A 19841-nucleotide genomic window follows, 5' to 3' on the forward strand; every position below is an offset into this window, starting at 1 on the left:
AAACTTCATTCACGTACCATTAGAATCACTATCCTACATCCACAAAGGCTGATTTCTTGACACCTTCTTCCTATTCAACTCTTCTTCAGCAAGTGACCTTTCCTTCTCAGTCTCAGGTTGGCTGCAGATTCAGTATCAAAACCATATAATGCATACACACAATAGATGTTTTGCTTAGCCTCTTGCCACTGGGTCTAGAAATAATAAGGAGCTGTGGCTATTTCCAAAGACAAGATTGCATTTACCTCTTCTAAGTGAGATATAGTAAAGGTGTATCAGTTACAGGTAAAGGTTTTCATAAAGGAGAGTTTCTACCAGATGACATATACCATTGCAACTTCAGAAACTATACTTGAAGTATGATTTCATATGAAAGATATGGGTTAGTCAATGAAATAATTACGTGGTTACAGATGCTAAGGAGTAGGGGCTGAAAATCCATCTATCCTTAACACGCACGTTAAACTTTTTACAAGGAATATAGGACGTGGTTACTGGTGGCAAGAGGAGATTCAAGTCAGTGAGCCAAGATGTCCCTTCCAGTCACAGTTAATAAAAAAAAAATCCTTGTTAGCTCAAGCTGGGTGCATAAATTTCTTTTTGGTCACATCTTCTCCCCTCATTTCTGAACCTTGTTTGTCAAAACATAATGACCTATTATGCAATGAGTATTGCTTATCACCACTAGACAATTTTTATATAGATATTTAAAATCTGGAAGAGTTCATCTTGATTAAGGGATAAACAGCTATCCATAATAGAAGTTTCCACCAGAAGATACAGAATTTGCAAAATATCAACTAACATGATATACAGCAATTGAAAAACATTCCCTTTAGTAAGATGCCATGTTTGATTTAAAGATTAGAAGAAATAGGTAGCTCCCTATTGCACTTGGTTAATTATCTCCAACAATGTTTTATCTCATCCTCTTAGCAAGGATTTAAAATTCCCTGTCTACTCATTAGAACTTCAGATGTCCTTGTTGTAGGTCAGATCCCACTCACAATAGATATTCTCCATGTTTGTAGAAGTTTATGAATAATCAGTGAGACTTGATTTAATAGTCTGAATAACTGAATCACTTCACATACAATACCCAATCTACAGTCACCAATCTATTTCCCTCATGATACACACCAGGTCTACAGAGTCTCAGGCCACTAGCTTAGACATTGTCTTGCAGTCTTCCAGACAGAAACGGTTCGAAGTCTTTGCTGAATAACACATCTTCACAAAGATGCAGTCTAACCCACTGCAGAAATGGAAAACTGTCAAGAAGCCTGCCACTGAAATACCACTCCATCTCAGCCATTCCATCAGCCCTGTAAAAATTAATTGTCTGGAACAAGTTCAGGAATGTTATTCTAATCTCCCACCTGAATGGATAACACTATGATTGTTTCAGAAATAGTACATACTGGGGAAGGACAAAGGCATGAAGGTGACCACCTCTTTCCACTCTTTTGTTGTCTTCTTCTGTCTACTTTTGGAAGAATTGCTGAAAGCACTGTCAGCAGCCACCTACCAAACGGCTGCAAAAAGCCAGAATCCGAGCTTGTAGCAAGCATTAATGCTACAGAGCCAGCAAGGGATACTACAAGACTTTTTCAGAGGGCTTTTTTTTTTCCAAATGTCATATTTAAATAAAAGTTATTATAATTCATTTTTTTCAGCTTATTTTAACTTCAGATACACTTCAAAGACAGGAAGCTGAGTTTTAAAAAAAAAAACTGAAATTATTACAAACCAAACCAACTTGGTTTTCAAGCACAGTGTTTCCCCATTCACAGCACAGCCTAACAAAGCCAACAGGCTAAAATTTTTTACAGAACAGAATCAAAGAAGATTAAGCAATGACAAGCTAAAAATTAAAGGGGAAAGTTTAAGTAAGACAGCAAATAAAAACATTTAATGGGCAACAGATTCTCTCTTCTTTTACCACAACTGTGATTTTTGTCAGTATCCTCCCTATCCCACTGCCCAACTCCATCAATAGTAAGAAAGCCTCACGGTCCCCATAAAAGAATAAAGTCTTCCATTCAAATAAAAAGATCACTCAGTTCAACAAACCTGGAAAATTACCTATACAGGACACCTCTTATTCCTTAGTTCCCTTCATTGAGGCAGATTTCTACTAAGTCTGTGTAAAAGAAGTCTGCTTTGCTTTAAATACAAGATCATTTCCATCCCAGTAAAAATATCCCTTCCCTATCACCTGTAAAGAATAAATTTCACATTACCTACTCCCAGCTCAGCAGAGGTGCTAGAAGAAGCAACTGTTTTCTGTTTCTCTGACAACTTCATCCATCTGCTCCTAACAGATTGGGCTGCCTGAGTCAGAACACTTAGCACTTGCTGGATCTACCTAGATATTTTAGATCCAACAGCAACACTTCAGACTTTTGCCAGAAACAAAAAGAAGTCTACCTAAGTTTAGCCCAGTCACCAGGACATCTTGCTAGAAAAAAAAAAAAAAAAAAGCACATTTGCAGTTGACAAACACAACTGCATGAAACAACATATCCAATATACAAATCTGATTTTGCAGTGCAACTTTGTACTACAGCATGCCAGGGCTGAAGTTTATAGGTGTAGTGAGAGCAACAAAAGTTTAACGAATAGCCAAAATTCGAGGTGGCTAAACTGCAGGTCTTTGTAGTTTTAATGACAACAAGCTGAATTTATTAGGGAACACCCTGATCCTTATTTCTATGCTACAGCAGCATTTACTAAATGTATTTGTTTTTTAAATTAAGTAATGGAACTGAATAGCAAAGGAAGGGGTGAACACTGTAGAGTGCTTAACAAGATACAATACTTATGCAGCGCTTATACCATAACCCAGTATAATTCAGAATAACTGACATAAAACATTAGTGTTATGCATTATCTTTAAGCTTTAAACTTTAAAGCTAAGATTAGAAAATCAAACCAAAACTGGCCTAAGTAGAATCACTCATATTTTTACATCCTTCCACCTTGTTTCATTGATTAACTAGCAAGTGAGTAGGTCTGACATAAATAGCCATCTGGTGTGTCTTAGCCCTTAACAGCTGTTCCCACCTTCTACTGATAACCTTCCAGTTATAACTGCTCACAGGGCAAATCTTAGGGAGGGTTGTAGGTATACAGCTGTGTTAGTGCTGAGGAGCAAAACAAGGTGAATAGATTATAAATGCTTTTCTGTTCTTTTTTCTGAAGCTGTGTTTTTCCTTTTCCTCTTAGATGGAAAGCAAATGAGGTTTGGTTTTTCTTAAAACTGAGGTAAAAAGGATGCCTGATCTCTTTTAAGGGTAGCTACTCAATTTTGAGTTATTTGAAGCTGGTAAGATGGGCTGGTTATGGTAGGAGCTGTGAATCAATGGTTTTTGTGGTTCTATTCTTTAAATGGTTTGTCTCTACAGTTAATGTTCCTTTGAAGTTTCCCAGGAGAGGTTCTAAAAGTAATGGAATAATGCTTTATGGGCAGTTGTAAGGGGATAACTGTTCCTCTGAAAGAAGGCATTATGCTACTTAGAGTAAATAGGCTAGGCTTGTCTCTGGGTGGCCTTAGTAAGTCAACATAGGAGGGTTTTTTCAATATTTGTTTTTAAAAAAATGTAATGACTAATTATCAGTTTAACAAAAAGCTGTTAAAAAGGCTCTCAAGAATGAAATGTTCATAGTATGTAGAACCTGATAGTATCTTTCATAAAGAACAGAGACACAGTCTAGTGCTTCTTTGAGTTGCTATTCTTGATTATGTTGAGATATATAGGTTGAACTTGAGTAAATTTAATGCTGAACTTAAACAAAAGAGAATAGCCTTTTTCAACAAGTTAGCTAATACTCAGAAAGTTATTAGAAAACAAATACCCTTTTCTTAAAAAGCATAGCATAGAAGTCTTTTTTTTAAAAAAAAAAGTTCAAACTGTAGTATTTCTTTTTCTATCTCCAGTTACTAGCCTCTGTGCTTCAGGTGGGAAGGTAAACAACTTGCACTTTATATCATAAAATGTGCTTTTAGCAGAAAGTATCTGGAGAAAATGATAGCGTGGTCTAACAGATGGATACAGTGGACAATTGACTTGGCTGGGTTATGGGGCTCTCAAAGCTGCCTCAGAACTTTTTCCAATTCTTCTGCTATAGATTGGTTAAATGTAGGTCCTGCGTGCCTGGGTTTTTATAAGCTGAGATACATAGATTGGTGGAGAGATCATTATTTAGTATAGTGCGTGGGAGTACAAACTACATGTACTCTTATCTGAAGTTCAATAAATAAATATGGAGTTCAACTTAAGCCCTTCAGCTTGTTTTAACTGTAAGCTCTTCCTTGTGTGAGAGATGACATGGCAGCAGAAATAGCTTATATTCAAAGCAGCTTTTTGGGGACAGGATGCAGCCATAAGTTTGAGGGAATGTGTATATGTGCTTTACATGTGAAGTGTATATTGGGTTGTGAGGGGAGGACACCACTTCGTTCTTTGTGCATGTTGGTATAAAACCTCTCTATGTCCATAGTGCTGGAGTAGATGAGGATGTTACTGCTTCTGCAACTCTTATTCCCTTAATCTTTGTGTCGTCCCCCCCCGCCCCTTTCCCCTCTTGCTAGAGTAAGTAAGACCTTGATTAGATGAAACAACTCAGTATTTGGAATTTAATTGGCCTTCCAGACTAATTTGCAAGTTCTTCATAAAACTGCCTATTAAGTTCTAATCCTTTCTTGTTTTGGATACTGTTACCTATTTGTATGTCTCCATCTGAAGAAGGCATACAAGTTCCAAGACTGGGTAGTTGGTAATAAAAATAAATGTAAATGTCATTCTTACCTATTATGCAGATATTGCTATTTTCTGAGGCACATGAACACTCAGTGTGCATGCAACGAACTCCAGAGAATGAATGAGTGTTTTTTGTGCAGAGTGAGAATAAGGTTGATGCCGTAAACTTGGAGCTGCATCTTTAGAAGGTATCATAGTGACCTTGTTACTGGTTTGTGCTAGCAGGGAGGGAGGGCTCTGCACTGACTACAGGGAGAATGCCAGTAAAGCTGTTCTTGATGCTTCACCTAGCTGGGTTCTCTCTGGGTAGCTAAAAGCATCTCCATTTGAAAGTATGTGATTACTGGTTGGACCAGGTTAGTCTATCAGCCTCTCCCTAAGAGAAAATAAGGAAGACTCTGGAGAACCGACAGCTGTAAAAGACACTATGCTTTTGTGCTATATTGTTGGTGCCTCAGCACCTATAGTCAGCAGATTAAAACTGTGAACTTCTATAAGAAGGCAACTGGGACCTCAGTATTTAAAGGTGAGATGTTGCTAGTTATGGTGTTTCTAAGTCTTCCAGGAAGAAAGGAATGAGAACGGGGGGGGAACAGGCTGTAAATCACACATGAATTCAAAAGAAGACTTTCCCTAGTACATCATGTTGTATGAAAGGAGAGAAGGTTAGCACTCCCCTTGATAAGGATGGAAGAGGCCCCAGTGGCCTGTACAACACGCATACGGTTAAGGCACTGCCACCTACTTCGTGGCATCTAACCATGTTTTTGGGCCCCTCGCTACAGGAAGGACATGGACATGCTCGAGCGAGTCCAGAGAAGGGCAACAAAGCTGGTGAGGGGTCTGCAGAACAAGTCTTACAAGGAGCGGCTGAGGGAGCTGGGGTTGTTCAGCCTGGAGAAGAGGAGGCTCAGGGGCGACCTTATTGCTCTCTACAGTTACCTTAAAGGAGGCTGTAAAGAGGTGGGGGTTGGTCTGTTCTCCTATGTGCCTGGTGACAGGACGAGGGGGAGTGGGCGAAAGTTGCGACAGGGGAGTTTTAGGTTGGATGTTAGGAAGTACTTCTTTACCGAAAGGGTTATTAAGCATTGGAATGGGCTCCCCAGGGAGGTGGTGGAGTCACCATCCCTGGAGGTCTTTAAAAGACGTTTAGATGTAGAGCTTAGTGATATGGTTTAGTGGAGTACTTAGTGTTAGGTCGAAGGTTGGACTCGATGATCTTGAGGTCTCTTCCAACCTAGAAATCTGTGATACTGTGATCATTTCCCTAGTATATCACACTCTAATATGTACTACTGTATCAACTAGATTTGCAAAAGCAAACAGCATTGAAAAGCTTAACTTCATAGTTAGCATACTATTAAGCACAAGGCAGGCCATCTTCATCTGTAGGCTACAAGTTCTTTTGCATATACTTGAATATCTATTCCATAAAAATATGTTCCCCTTGGTTCTGTTGAAATCTGCTTTAGAATTCTAGGTTTAGTCTTATCAGAACAGGCAGACTACACAATGTGACTACTTTCGAACTTAAAACTAACATCGTTTGTGATTTATGACTTGAAACTAAAACTTCGAGCCCAAACTAGTAAAGTTCTCTCAATTGAAATTGGTTTGAAAAGTAACAGTACTCTTGAAACCTCCTGCATTGTGAACCTCAAAGAGGTGATCTTGTACTAAATTTATTATTGTTGTCTACACAAGTATATCTCTCAGCCCAGAACTGTTCCTAGCTTTAAAGACTGGTTTTATATGTTCTCCTTATTTAAGGAAGTCCTTTTACTTTGATAGCAGTACTGTTCGATGAAAGACATCTGTGTTCTGTAATGACTAGAATGAACACATGAAGGAGAAAACAAAGCTCTTTAGCTTTAAGAGCTTTGAAATAAGCTTGCTTTTGAATGCAGGTATAAGAACAAAAATGAAAATGTGTTATATGTAATGTCTCATGGGATCCCACAATTGTAAGAGTGGGACATAAACACTATTCTTGTAGTGTGGTGATTACAGTAGCTATCCAGCTACTTATGACCTTTTCTAGAGTTTTCAAGAAATACTATGTACAGTGACCAAAAGCAGGCTACTAGACTTTTTTTTAAGGAAAAAGCAGGACAACTAGAGAATGTTTGATCTGGTGAATGCATAAAAAGCAACTGTTACATGGGTAAAATGAGGAGCTTATCATAGAATGGTTTGGGTTGGAATAGACCTTAAGGAGTATTTTAATTCCAAACCCCCTTGCTGTGGGCAGGGACACTTCCCACTAAATCAGGTTGCTCAAAGCCCCATCCAAGGTGGTCTTAAAAATTTCTAGGGGTAGGGAAAATGTTAAAATGAGGAATGTGGCTTTTTCTCTCTTAATGGACTGAAGGAAGTGGGACTGTCATCTGAGTGTTTAGAACTCAATGACCTAAGAAGGTGGGCCAAGACAGGAATTTCTGTAATTGTGCTTGGTGAAGGTCTTGCCTAGCTTAGTGCTGATGTTATGCATTCCAAACCACAGCTTCTCTACCATACCAAAGTACCTATGTGTTCTACTCCAGTGCAGCAACACCGTGCTGGATAAATGCAAATTACTACAGCTGTTCTTTGAAGTACTCTAATTGATTCAAAATGGGATGGGGGAAAATGAACATTTCATGATTGTATATAACAAAGCTGATGCACACTGGCAGAAAATGCAGTTGTGCACTTGTGCAAACCTGAAAACCAGTGTTAGAAAATGCACTTCTAAGCTAAAACATAGTATTGGTGGCTGCATGACTTCTGTGAGGTGACTTGGTGGAGATGCATGAGTAAGGTAGTATATAGCTGTTGCTGCTTTTTGCTAGATGAGGCACTGCAGTGTAAAGCTGTTTTTTTTCTTTAGGTCAAATGTCTTCCTATAAGACTCCATCTGTGGAGGTGGGGGAGGTAGAGAATGTCTTTCTGGACTTCAGTACATGAACCTGAATGAGGAAGTTTATTTCTAGGGAGACCTTACATGTCTCAGCATGCTTCTTTAAGCCTCTTCAAATATAGCTGTTTATAACCTAAAGAACTGATCTTAGTAGTTCAGCACATCTAACTAGGCATTGTAAAACAAATGTGCCTTGGTTAAACTATGAGGGCATGCCTGCGACTACAGTATTGATACTTTGCTAAGAGAATTAGATCTAGATATCTTTACTGAATAGTATTTTTTCCCACCCACAGGTTAGATGTATAATGAAGATCTTGGAACAAGTGGATATACATCCTTGCTGAAGATGTCTCTTCCAAGCCAGCAATGTTCCAAAATTGTTAACCCTCCTCCACCAGAATATATAAACAATAAAAACAGTGGTTGTCAAACAAACCAACTTCAGTACTTACAGAGAGTGGTCATGAAAGCCATGTGGAGACACAACTTTTCCTGGCCATTTCATCAGCCTGTAGATGCAGCAGCACTGAATCTTCCTGTAAGAACCAATTTGGAAATGGAATATTAGTATGTGAAATATTACAAGACTTGTGAATTAGCTTAAGCTTTTCTTCATGATACACCAGATCATGGAAGACTACTTTAACATGTGAACTACTTTAATTACTCCAAGAACTTTCAGTAGAAAACTGCTTTCTCTCTGGTTCATACCAGATGCTGCATCTTTGCTCCTTTTCCTTTCTGAGACTGTTGCAAATCAGTATTTCTGTAAGAAGCATGAACAGCACTTAAATAGGTCTTTTGGAGCTTCTTAATGAAGCACTGGTTTAGCCATATTTCTTAATGCTGGATATAATGAGTATTTTCCTTTTCCTTCACTCTTTCCACTCTTAATGGAAGTGGCCAACCTCTTTACATGGTAAATACTTTCATGATGGAACAGCAGATCTGATTGATCCTAAGATAAATAGGCAAATTTAGATTCAGTTTGATGTATAGAAGTAATTACAGTTTAACTTTAAAGTGATTTGGAGATCTTGCTCTAAAGCTTCTAAAGGAATTAAATGACTCTGCAAAAACAGGGAAGAAAAAGGAGATATGGTATAATCATACTACAGTGGTAGAACATTCTTCTAGGAAATGTAAGGTCATGTTTAAATTCCTGTCCCTGTTTTGTATTGCCCTGTGACTTTGCCAGGTACAAAAGCATGACTTAACACATTCCTGGGCAGAACAGAATGTCTTGCAACAAGCTAGATATATTTAGACTCCAATTTTGGATCACCCCAGCTTTTTCTGTCAAATGAAGACAATGAAATGCTACTGTGTCAAGGTTACTTCAATTCTTCGTTTTCCAGCTTAATGAAATGTATTTAGTTCTCTCAAATCTCCAAGACTAATTCTACTAAATTATTGGTTCTGTTTAGGCAAACAAAAGCCTTTACCTGCAACTGTTTCTTATGAGAAACTCATTTAGTCAGTTTGTCCAAAAGCAAAGTGGCTTTGTGTTTTCTTACCTTTTTTTTCCTTCTTGGAAGGAACTGTCATTTACAGTTAAAATTAGAGGTAATTCAGTCAGAATTGTGGCAACAAATGCAGCTGGCCTCAGGCCTGTTCTGCCTCTCTGGATTTCTAAGCCAGATGTTTGTGTTCTGAAAGTATGTATTAGTTCACTCTCCATACAACAAGCAAAACTCTGGCTTCATGGCAAGGATGGTGAAGGCATTTGACTCATTTGCCTTTCTTCTTGTTGTTAGAATATGCAGAGTTGATGATAGTAATTAGTTGCATTATTTAAGTTTTCCTGCCGTTGCTTTGGTAAACTACAAGTCTGCTATGATGTATTTAGCTTTCTAATTTCACTGAAATTGTTAGGATACCTTTAGAAGCCTTGTTTAATAGTAAATTTACACAACTGCCATGTGTACGCACATTTAGCGGTGATATTCCTATCCTGATTTCTTAAATACAGTGTTAAGAATTGGCTTCATAATCTTAATTACAGGCTTGTAGCAGTGCTGCTAACACAATCACAGTAGTTCATGTTCCTATTGTGTTTCAGTCTTCTTGCATCCTCACTAGACTCTCCCTGAGAGGAGAGGCAATATGACCCAGTAGATAAGTATTTGATAAGCGGCAGTGAAAACTTGGCTGCTTCTCCATTTTTGTCAGCAACTAAGTCGTTGTCTGCCTTTAGATTTTTTTCCCCTGCTCTGTAAGTCAGAGTGCTACTTCAAGTAAATGGCCTTAAGATAGCAAGTGTATACTTTTCGTAAGTACTACTACAAATATAGCTCTGGACCCTGTGGAAACAATTCTTTGGAGTTTTGAAAACTCTTGATCTCACATGAAAGAGTGAGGAGAAAATAGAAGGTGACAAGTTCCTGAACGCTTCTATGGTACCTATGACTACAATGCAAAATTTCAATTTAATAAAATATTCCCTCCAACATAATGAAGTTCTTCTCTTGCAATTTACCTTTTGTAACTGTCAGATTCTTCATGTCCTAATATTTAAGAGATTTGTTATGTGACTCTTTCAAAAACTACAGGATTACTACAGTATTATAAAGAAACCTATGGACCTGAGCACAATTAAAAAGCGTCTGGAACATAATTACTATGCGAAAGCAGCAGAATGCATTGATGACTTCAAAACTATGTTCTTGAACTGCCACATATATAACAAGGTATGTGAAACACGACCATCTCTTACTAGTAACCAATGATATTGAATACCAGCCAATACTTACAATCTGCATGCTCCTTGTCAATATCTTCAGGTTTTTTTGATGCTAGTTGCTTTGAAAAGGGGGAGGGCTTTGTTCCTAGGTTTAACTGAAGACATAAGTGAAGCCTAACCTGCTGTGACAACAACTGAATGCACAGTCTTTACTGCACAAGTATTCTGTTGGCAAAATTTCTAGGTTTTGTTTACACAGCTCCTGAATGGCCCAATGTAAGAGCTAAACAAGTTCAAGGCCAGCTATCCTGAGCTATGCTCCACTACTCCATTAAGTTTAGATAAGCTAACCTAACTTGAAGTGTGAGCATCTGCCCAAGCTTGGATGTTTGTTGGCTGTGCCTTAGTATCATCTTTGAGCTTTGACAGCTTCCTTCAGAACACAGGAATAAAAAATGGAGGTGCAGCTCTGCCCCCTTTTCCCTTTGCTAAGGGAAATATGTGGATGTATGGTAAGGAGGACTATGCCCAGGGGCAGTGGGGAAAAGGGTCTATTATTTCAACAGGAAAGCAACTTCTATTAGTGTTAGAGGGCAGGGATGATAAGTACCTGTCTGGTACTGGTGGCTTGCTTCAGTCTGGTCAATATAGACTATGGTTAGTTGAAGAGGTAGCATTTTATTGCAACTTCTCCTGCACTTAATGTTACCAACTGTATTTTGCAGCCAGGTGATGACATTGTGTTTATGGCCCAAGAACTAGAAAAAGTGTTTATGCAGAAAATAGCACAAATGCCACCAGAAGAAAGACTGATTCCCAACAAAGGAAAGAGAAAAGGAAAGTCATCAGAAGGTAAGGGCTATATATTGAATTGTTAACATATTAAACAAGCAAAAGCTGAAAACAGGGAATCCTCTAACTCATCACATCTCAGTCCTGGAGTAGTCATGATGCTCTCCACCTTTCCCAGAACATATCAGACAAGCAATAATGTTATGAAGCTTTAGCAGATTCAGTGCAGCCATAATATTTTCATAGGTACTTTTTTCTACTAATGAAATATATTTGAGAAGGGAAAAAAGTCAGAATTGGCAACTTCACCAGTAGTGTAATAGCACAGTTTCACAGGTGAAATACTCTTGCCCACAAGAAGGAAGATGCAGTCAAGGCATCTCAAACTTATGAGGAAATTATGTAGTAGGTGCTTCAAGCTATATTGGGAAGCTTAGTTAAGAGTCCAGGAGATAAGCTGCAACTCACTACTCATCATCAACTTTGTCTTTAATTGCTCTTGTAATTTCCTTCACTACCCTGGAAAATGTTTCACTTCTACAAAGTGCTTGCTTCAGCATCTATTTTTTAACACTTAGAAAAATATTATTACTAGAAGTAGGACTAGTAGTGTTTTGAATTGTATGTGCATCTCTATGGATGAATTTGAGGACATGTAATGTAGTCTCCCAAATGGGCCTGAAGGTACTGCTGTCAGTTGCTGGATGTATGCTAGCTCTAATGGAAGGATGCTGTGCCTTAGAAGGAGCTTGTAGCACTCCTTCATTTTGATACCTCTTAATGATTTGACTTCTCATAGCTGTTGAGCAGTGATTTTTAGCTCACTTCTTATTGGTCCAGCTAACAGATGTTCTTACAACTGTGACTATGCAACTCTTCAGTGTCTCATGTTTACTTCATTGCCGCCTTCCTGCTGTTAGTGATGTGATGGTCCTTGCTGCTGCCAGTATCTGAAACAAATATTTTTTTCCAAAATAGCATTACTGCTTGATAAATCTCAAGTTTTTGCCTCAAAGTAAACTTGAGGAGCAACACTATCTTTCATAGTGATCTGTTAGATGAGTATGGAAAATCTGTGGATAAATTGATCCCTTCATAAGAATTTCTGAATGGGATTAGGAGGATGAAGAGAATGCTCAGCTGCCTTCCTACTCATTAGCTTGAGGGAAATTTCAGGTAATTCATAACCTTGGCAGAATATTTTCACTGAACAGGTAGAAGTGGCTCCCAAAGAGTCTTCTGAGAAATTTGATGGAAGCTGAACTAGCTTTTTGGTTCTCAAATGACTGCAATAACTTGAGATGCATTCATAATACTGTCTTTCTGGTATTAAAGCTGTTTAATACCCTGATCTGCTTTACACACAAATGTAACTTGAACAACTTTTGGTATGTTTTAAGTACTTGATTTTCATGTGTATGTATAAAATGACTTAGTACTTTCTTGGCAAGAACTTTTTAACAACATGGGGGGGTTTATTACGATGTCTCTTTAATCTCCATTCTGAAGTTAATCCATGGTTTTCTTGAAGCCAAGTATCCATAACCTGGCACAACAATCCAGCTGATGGGGCAAGTAGATAAGGACAACAATGTTGTAATACGTAATACTTTTGTATAGCTTGGGTGTAGTTCTATTGAAAACTGTCTAGTATGATCATGAAAGAAATTAAGTCATATTTAAAGAGTAAGCTAAAACTTTGTTTTAAAATAACCAGAAATTCAGCAGCCCAACCCTAGGACTTCAACTAAAGAGAGCACAATGCAGAAACAAGCTGACAGTGGTGAGCAATCTCCAGTGATGACTGAAGAGCTACAGCAGGTTATGCTAACTCCTTTGTCAGCAGCTCAGCTGACTGCTTCAATGCCAGCTGCAGTCCCTATAACAAAAGTAAGTTGTCTGAAATAACTTTCAGAAAGGTATTGAAATTACTGCTCCAGGTAATAACAGCAAAACCAAAGTAGCCATGCTTATAGCAGTGTATTTTCAAAACTTCTACTGTGATAGAAGATATCTAGAAGACTTAGATCACTTATTCCCTGATAAATAACAGGGCTAGTACTAACTTTCAGAAATATGCAGAAACTGGGATGACTGCTTGGTAAGTCTTTTAAATATGGTTTAAATACTGTTTCTTTCAAAGAAACAAAGTAAACTAAGATGTTCGTTCTTAAAGCATATTTCATCCCTCTGCAGGTTTCACCTTGATTTAAAATAGTTCTTTCCTTGTGGTCTAAATAAAGGCCTTAGTAATAAAATAAAGCTTTTTCCTAAGTTCTATTAACTTCTAATTTTTTCAATTTAAACCAAATGCTTGAATCCCCCAAATAGCATGTTTAACTAGCTGGGAAAGGTGTTTGTAGCCCACAAAAGCAAATTCTTATATGAATTGTATGTGAACAGCGACACTTTTGATCAAATAGGCTTGTAACAGATTAGCTTTATTTATCCTCCTCCAATGAGGAACAGGCATGTGCACCAGGCTTTCCAAGAGGGTTTTTACACATTTACACTGAACAGCTTGAACATAATGGCAAAGCACATGCATCTCTTCCAAACCCAATACAATCCAGGGTAAAAAAAAGACAAACTTGTACATAAATCCCTCTGCTAGGTTTAAAATAAAGTCACTTTTTCTTCCCATGGTATTCATCTTCTGGGTATCTTATAACTTCTTATCTTCTTGGAGTTTTCTTGATTGGCTAAAAGCTACCCACAACCTACCTACTTTTCTTTCTCATACATTTCAGACTGAGCTTGGCATTGGCTTGTAATGCCTTGTAGGCTCAGTATAAACTTGTGGATATAACAAGTTATTCTGGTTTCATTAGCTGTAGAAGTTTTGAGACACTCTAGACTTTCTTGTGTAGTCTCAAAGCTGACCATTCTCTCACTGTTCTGGATGTATGTATTTTAAACTGCAAAATCTCTTTTCTAGACAAAAAAAGGTGTGAAGAGGAAGGCTGATACTACAACTCCTACGACTTCAATATTCAAAGCAAGCAGTGAATCTTTGGCAACATTTAATGAAAGTAAAGCTATTAAAGCATGCAGAGGTGATGATGAATGCATGATACCAAATAAGCTTCTGAAGAGGGACTTGCCAGATTCTCAACAGTCACATGGATTTCTTAAAAAAAATCGGTTATCAGAACAACTAAAACATTGTAATGAGATTCTTAGAGAAATGTTTTCAGAGAAACATTCGGCATATGCATGGCCCTTCTTAAAACCTGTAGGTGTTGCATCCTTCTCACTTGGCAAGGAACAAGGGATCACTAAATGTTCTACAGACCTAGGAACCATAAAGGTAAGGGAAACTGGGCAATTTGTCTGCTTAAATCCATTGTCATTACTGTAGCTATTTTAAGTCTTAGTTGAAGAGGTGCCATGAAAGCAGCTTCTGGTTTGAAAGAAATAATGGGCATAGATCCTATGTACAGTTCTCTTCCAGGAAGCCACAACTTAATACAGAAAGTCTGTCTCATTGTGACTATGTGCATGCTGACTAATCTACCTTGAAAAAGCTAATTAAAGGTGTGGTGGGAATTACCCTTGTCCATGAAGTGTTTCCAAGCAGGCTGCTAATAAAGCATATTAAATAGCCTTAAGTCTGCCTGCACAATGCTGTTGCTCTTGCTCTAGAAAACTATAATTTTGTAATGCCTGCTTCTGTCTGAACCTCAAAGTCCTTGGAGTGCCCTGGAACCTCAAACACTGGATATCTGTGACACCTTTTTACCTTTTCTGTGGAAAGTATCCCTTCTAGAAGAAGATATTAGTGGCAGTAGCTTGCAAATACTGGGTAGATCCATTGGGGTTGAATTATTTACTGCAGATCCACTGTTGTACAGAGGTACTTCTAAAGTTAACCACTAAATATGTTTAATTTCCTTTCCTCTAGAAAAAAATGGATAACTTTGAATATAGAGATATACAAGAATTTGCCACAGATGTTAGGTTAATGTTCATGGATTACTACAAACGTAACTCTCCAGACCATGAAGCAGTTGCTATGGCAAGAAAACTTCAGGTGAGTTATTGTTTAAGTCAGATTTGAAACAGGAAACAGAATAGGACTAAAGATACCCTTGGTCATCTTAAGTCCTGATGTAGCATCTACTAATGTTACTAACTACTATGTTGTGTAGTTCTAGAAAACAAGCAGCAGCTTCACAATGTTTTGAGAAGTGAGCACCTATTTGCTGTTCCTAAACCTCACTCTTTAGGACGTTTTTGAGATGCACTTTGCCAAAATTCCTGATGAGCCTGCTGCAAGTGTTTCTCTCCCACTACACACAAGAGAAATGAGAAAAGTTTATTCTAGTGACAGCAGTAGTGATGACTCTTCAGAAGAGAAATCATCTGAAGACTCTGAAAAGGAGAGAAGAGTGCACCTTGCAAAGCTTCAGGAGCAAGTAAGCATTAGTACTCAGTGTGTGGTTGCTGACTGTAATCTCTCTGATAGCGCCCTTGCAATTGTCCATTCTAGAGCTTAGCATTATGAATCAGTATTTACAAGACTCTAAGGAATACAGATGACTGTAATACTAAACTTTACCCCTGTTTGGAGGCACTTGCAAAGATTTTTAATCTGCAAGTGAATAGTGCCTCAGCAACTACAAAGTTTTTACTAAATCATGAGTCTAGTGTTCTTGCCTAGCGTCTTTTCAGATGAGATTTGTTTTGAACAAAAATAAGACTGTTGCCATGACACCATGGATGAGAGCATCCAGGTACTCTGTACGCAGCTTAGTGGCGTGTGATTCTAAATGTCATTTGCTTCATGTGGTTGAAGAGCTCTGGTTTTATGTTCAGTGTTTCAGGGTGTGCTAGTTGCTTTAGGTAGTCATGAATGTTTTTACACCTCTTAAAAGCAAGTCATTAAACTCTACTCAAGAAAGCTCACTATGAAATAAAACCAAGGAATTTCATGCTGATGCCAATAGCATGGCTTTGTTTTACTGGCTAATAGTAGTCTTGCTTTTGCATGAGCATATCACTCTAAACTGTTGCTGTATCTACAATCCAGGGAGAAAACTAGCATTTGTTCTGCTAGTTTAGTTTTCAGTGTTTACCAGAGTAGTGCATATCCTATGAATATAGACCTAAAGATAAATACTATTGAGAAGGCTCTCTTTTAGAATTTTAGTTGAGTGGGGTTGAATTCTAGTTCTCATTGTTCATTCATCTTTCTAATCCCTATGAGATTTAAACAAACTTTTTAGGTTTAGGTCTTTCACTGAAGCTTAGTTAATGTTCCAGCTAGCCATTTCATATCACAAAATAGCTGAGGCTTACAGATTGAAGAAGCCCAAGCCCAACTCAAGCTAGCAAATACAGGCATTTGGGAAGCACACGAGTGCTTAATTTAAAGAGAAGCTGCTGCATTACTCCTGCTTTTTTCTTTTTTTTTGCTGTTCTTCATAGTATGCTGGAAGACATATGCTCTTAGAAATGCCTATATAAAATAAGTAGCCCCATCTTCTAAATGCGTAGTCTGTGACTTTGTTGAAAGAGTAAGATGTTTGGGGGGGGAAAAACATTAGAAAGCAAATACTACTAATATCCATTTGGGTGCCACAAGCCTCCTGTGATTTATAGGAACAGTTCATAGCTTTCTACTATCTTAAGACTCAACTTTTTGTTTTGGTAGCTTAACGCTGTTCACCAGCAGCTACAGGCTTTGACCAGAGCATCCTTACCTAGACTGAAAAGGAAAAAAGGGAAGACTAAAAGGGAAAAAAGGAAGAACAAGGCAAAATCTAAAATAAAAAGCCTGAATCAGAAGAAGAAAGACCTAAAACACAAGTCAAAGAAAAAGCAGTCTTTAAGCACGTAAGTGTGGGGGATTTGTGTGGGTGTTAAATTATTTTAAACTGCTGTTACTGTGGTATACTTCTTGTTGCAGTCAACCAAAGAAAACCACGCAGCAGGTCTTGTTGGCACATAAGTCGGAAGATGATGGTGCCAAGCCTATGAATTATGATGAAAAAAGGCAGCTGAGTTTGGACATAAATAAACTCCCTGGAGACAGGCTGGGGAAAGTAGTCCATATAATACAGTCAAGAGAACCTTCTCTGAGGAACTCTAACCCTGATGAGATAGAAATAGACTTTGAAACTTTAAAAACTTCAACACTCAGAGAACTAGAGAAATATGTGGCAACGTGTTTGAGGAAGAGACCAAGAAAGCAGCATGGTATGTAGCATAAATAATGCTTTAAAAAGATTTTATTAGATCAGTTTTCTGTTTTGCTGCAATGTTAACTTCTGTTTCATGTACAGTTAAAAAATCAGTGAAGTCAAAAGAACAACGTAATTCTGAGAGGAAACAAGAGCTAGAGAAGAGACTACTGGATGTCAATGGTCAGCTGAACCCGAAGAAAGGAAACTGCAAATGTAACATGACTTTCATTCATTTGCTAAGAGCTTAGTGTTGTGCCTGTGTACTCTTATGCTGTTGGGGATTTTCTCTTCAGAATATTTGGGTCTTAAGCTTCCGCTTGTCAGTCTGAAGATTGTTCCTGGGGTGTCACAGCAGCAAAATAGACAGGACAAGTAACTTGTTGAAAACATCTGCCTTATTTCTTGTACTTAATCCTTTATTAAGGTAAAGATGGTAGATCTTGCTTTTGCAGTAGAAGACGAGACACAACAATGGGGCTGGTGAAGTTCATGTCGGGCATGCTATTGCTGATGGCCAATGCTATACTGAGAAATCCAACTAAAGACTTATCTCCACCCCTAATCCTATTCTTCTGGATTAGATGGCCAAAGCCTGGCCCAGTGCATTCAAGTGCCTTAAAAGGCTAGTATGGATTGAATAAACTTGGTATCAAAGCTGTTTCTTTAAAGAAATAAGCAATACCTGTCACACCAGCACTTTGATATGAATCTTACAGTTGTTTTGGTTTTGATCCCTTCACAGCGTAAGACACTGAACACATCCCTTACACTGACATACGAAAACAAAGGGGAGGAAAAAAGCCCTGCAGTTTACTTGTTTATAATTCACTTTGTCTCACAGAGATCCAAGAATAACAAACTAGTTATACTTGTTTGGCTGCGGACTCACTATTGTCATTGTGCTAGCAGAACTTCTGTATCAGTGACAGCTGTGCTGTGTCTTTAGGCATACAGAATTGCCTTAGGAGACTCAATTCAGTTTTTCAGGCAATAATGCATTTCAATATCAAAAGCAAGAAATTCAGTACATCCTTGACCATATTGACAGTTACTCATGGATCTCATGCAAGGAGTGAGAACAAATCAATGTGGCTGATGCTACTATTATAGGTCAAGTTGCTCCTCATTAAACTAGTGAGTACTACTATTGCCCTTTATTGGATAGCTATTAAGCTCCCATGTGAAAACACTTTTCTGAAGTGATAGAAGCAGTCTTGCAAGGCACAGGCTTGTGTTCAACATAAGCTCAGGCAACAGTTTTCCTGTCTGGTAATACACAATGGCTTGAAAACATCCTAGAAAGAACAGCTGTAAGAAGCAGCTAAAATCAGTTGCTAAGACCCTTGGGGAAAGGGAGGAAGCAGGCTAGATGATCTTTAAAAGTGGCATTTGACTCCTTTGCAAGGAAGAGCTTAAGCTGGCATTTAGCAAAGATATATCCAAGGAAACAGGTATGTGGCTTCTTGTTGAAACTTCTATCAGAGCAACACACTTGAAAAAAGCTTTTTGACTATAAAATATAAACTAAGTTAAATCAACCCTGCAGATGCAAAATAATCAGATGGTGGTGAGGTGGCAAAAGATACGATACAAGATGATAATTCTGGGGTACATACAGCTTGAGAAGAAGGAGAGTCATCCTTTGATAAAGGCCTAAGTGTGCAAGTTTGGCAGTGGCAACAAACAGAAACAGACTTAACAGCAGGAAAACTTCTGGGGAAAACTCTGCTTGAAAACTCTACTTGAACTGGCTTAGCAGAAGCTATAACCTAGTTTAGGATTACAAGTTGTGTGGTTACAGCTCCTCAACTCAATTTCATTGATACAACTAGCTTGCTGCTGGTAAATATCCCTCTTCTATAAAGATTTAAAATCTACTGCTAAGCTGACAGGGAAATGATAGAAGACCAGTTGGAGCACAGGCCTGCTAAGGTGGTTCCTAATCTTGTATGTGAAGATTGATTGAAGGGTGTTTTGAATTCTTCCTTTTTGTCCTTCAGTTGAAAGCAATGCTGAGTCTGGTATTGGACCAAGCCGACTGAGTGACAGCAGCAACAGTAGCAGTTCCTTGGACTCTGGCAGCAGTACTAGCAGTGATTCTAGCTCCTCAGATAGCAGCGACTCTGAATCGGGTCAGAAAGCTTCCTTTTGTGCCTGTGCAGGCAGAATATCTGCCTTCAGATTTAGTACCTACTGTTCCAAATGCTTACCAAGAATCTGTCATTCTTGTTCGCTTGTTCCATGTTGAAGGATTAATTCCAGTGCTATTAAATGAATGTCTTAAAACTGAGTTTAAAAAAAAATTGTGAAACTTATCAATGAAGAATTCTAGATTAAAAACCAATGAAGAATTTTAGATTAAAATTTGCTAGCAAGAGGTCTGTATATCTAACCTGGGGATCTGGCTATCAGGCTATAGCTTGACTGTTATTTTACTCCTTTTTAAAAATTTGATTTATGTTAATTGTTCAGTATGCCACACAAAGAGCCTTACCTTGTTGGTGAAGTTTAGT

At 38.2% G+C, this 19841-nt stretch overlaps 1 protein-coding gene and 1 non-coding gene across 10 annotated transcripts in view; both read left to right on the top strand.

Moving 5' to 3' along the window:
- Nucleotides 1–3057: 3057 nt before the first annotated feature.
- The window catches only part of BRDT (bromodomain testis associated), a 28612-nt gene continuing 11828 nt past the window's right edge, over nucleotides 3058–19841 (top strand). For all 9 annotated transcript variants that reach the window (XR_001209273.3, XR_001209274.3, XM_013186705.3 and 6 more), the window contains exons 1-12: nucleotides 3058–3163; nucleotides 7959–8203; nucleotides 10218–10355; nucleotides 11074–11200; nucleotides 12858–13030; nucleotides 14079–14450; nucleotides 15045–15173; nucleotides 15370–15558; nucleotides 16797–16978; nucleotides 17052–17341; nucleotides 17428–17541; nucleotides 19329–19460. Coding sequence is in view for 7 of the 9 variants with exons in the window: in XM_013186705.3 (XP_013042159.1) it covers nucleotides 7964–8203; nucleotides 10218–10355; nucleotides 11074–11200; nucleotides 12858–13030; nucleotides 14079–14450; nucleotides 15045–15173; nucleotides 15370–15558; nucleotides 16797–16978; nucleotides 17052–17341; nucleotides 17428–17541; nucleotides 19329–19460 (2086 nt within the window). In the remaining 2 variants the exon portion in view is untranslated. The remainder of the gene's footprint in view (nucleotides 3164–7958; nucleotides 8204–10217; nucleotides 10356–11073; nucleotides 11201–12857; nucleotides 13031–14078; nucleotides 14451–15044; nucleotides 15174–15369; nucleotides 15559–16796; nucleotides 16979–17051; nucleotides 17342–17427; nucleotides 17542–19328; nucleotides 19461–19841) is intronic.
- Nucleotides 5407–5534, top strand: LOC136791420 (U6atac minor spliceosomal RNA). Its single transcript, XR_010833430.1, has one exon. It is a non-coding gene; the product is annotated as a U6atac minor spliceosomal RNA (small nuclear RNA).

The sequence above is a fragment of the Anser cygnoides genome, chromosome 8, assembly GCF_040182565.1.
Source record: "Anser cygnoides isolate HZ-2024a breed goose chromosome 8, Taihu_goose_T2T_genome, whole genome shotgun sequence".
NCBI lineage: Eukaryota > Metazoa > Chordata > Aves > Anseriformes > Anatidae > Anser > Anser cygnoides.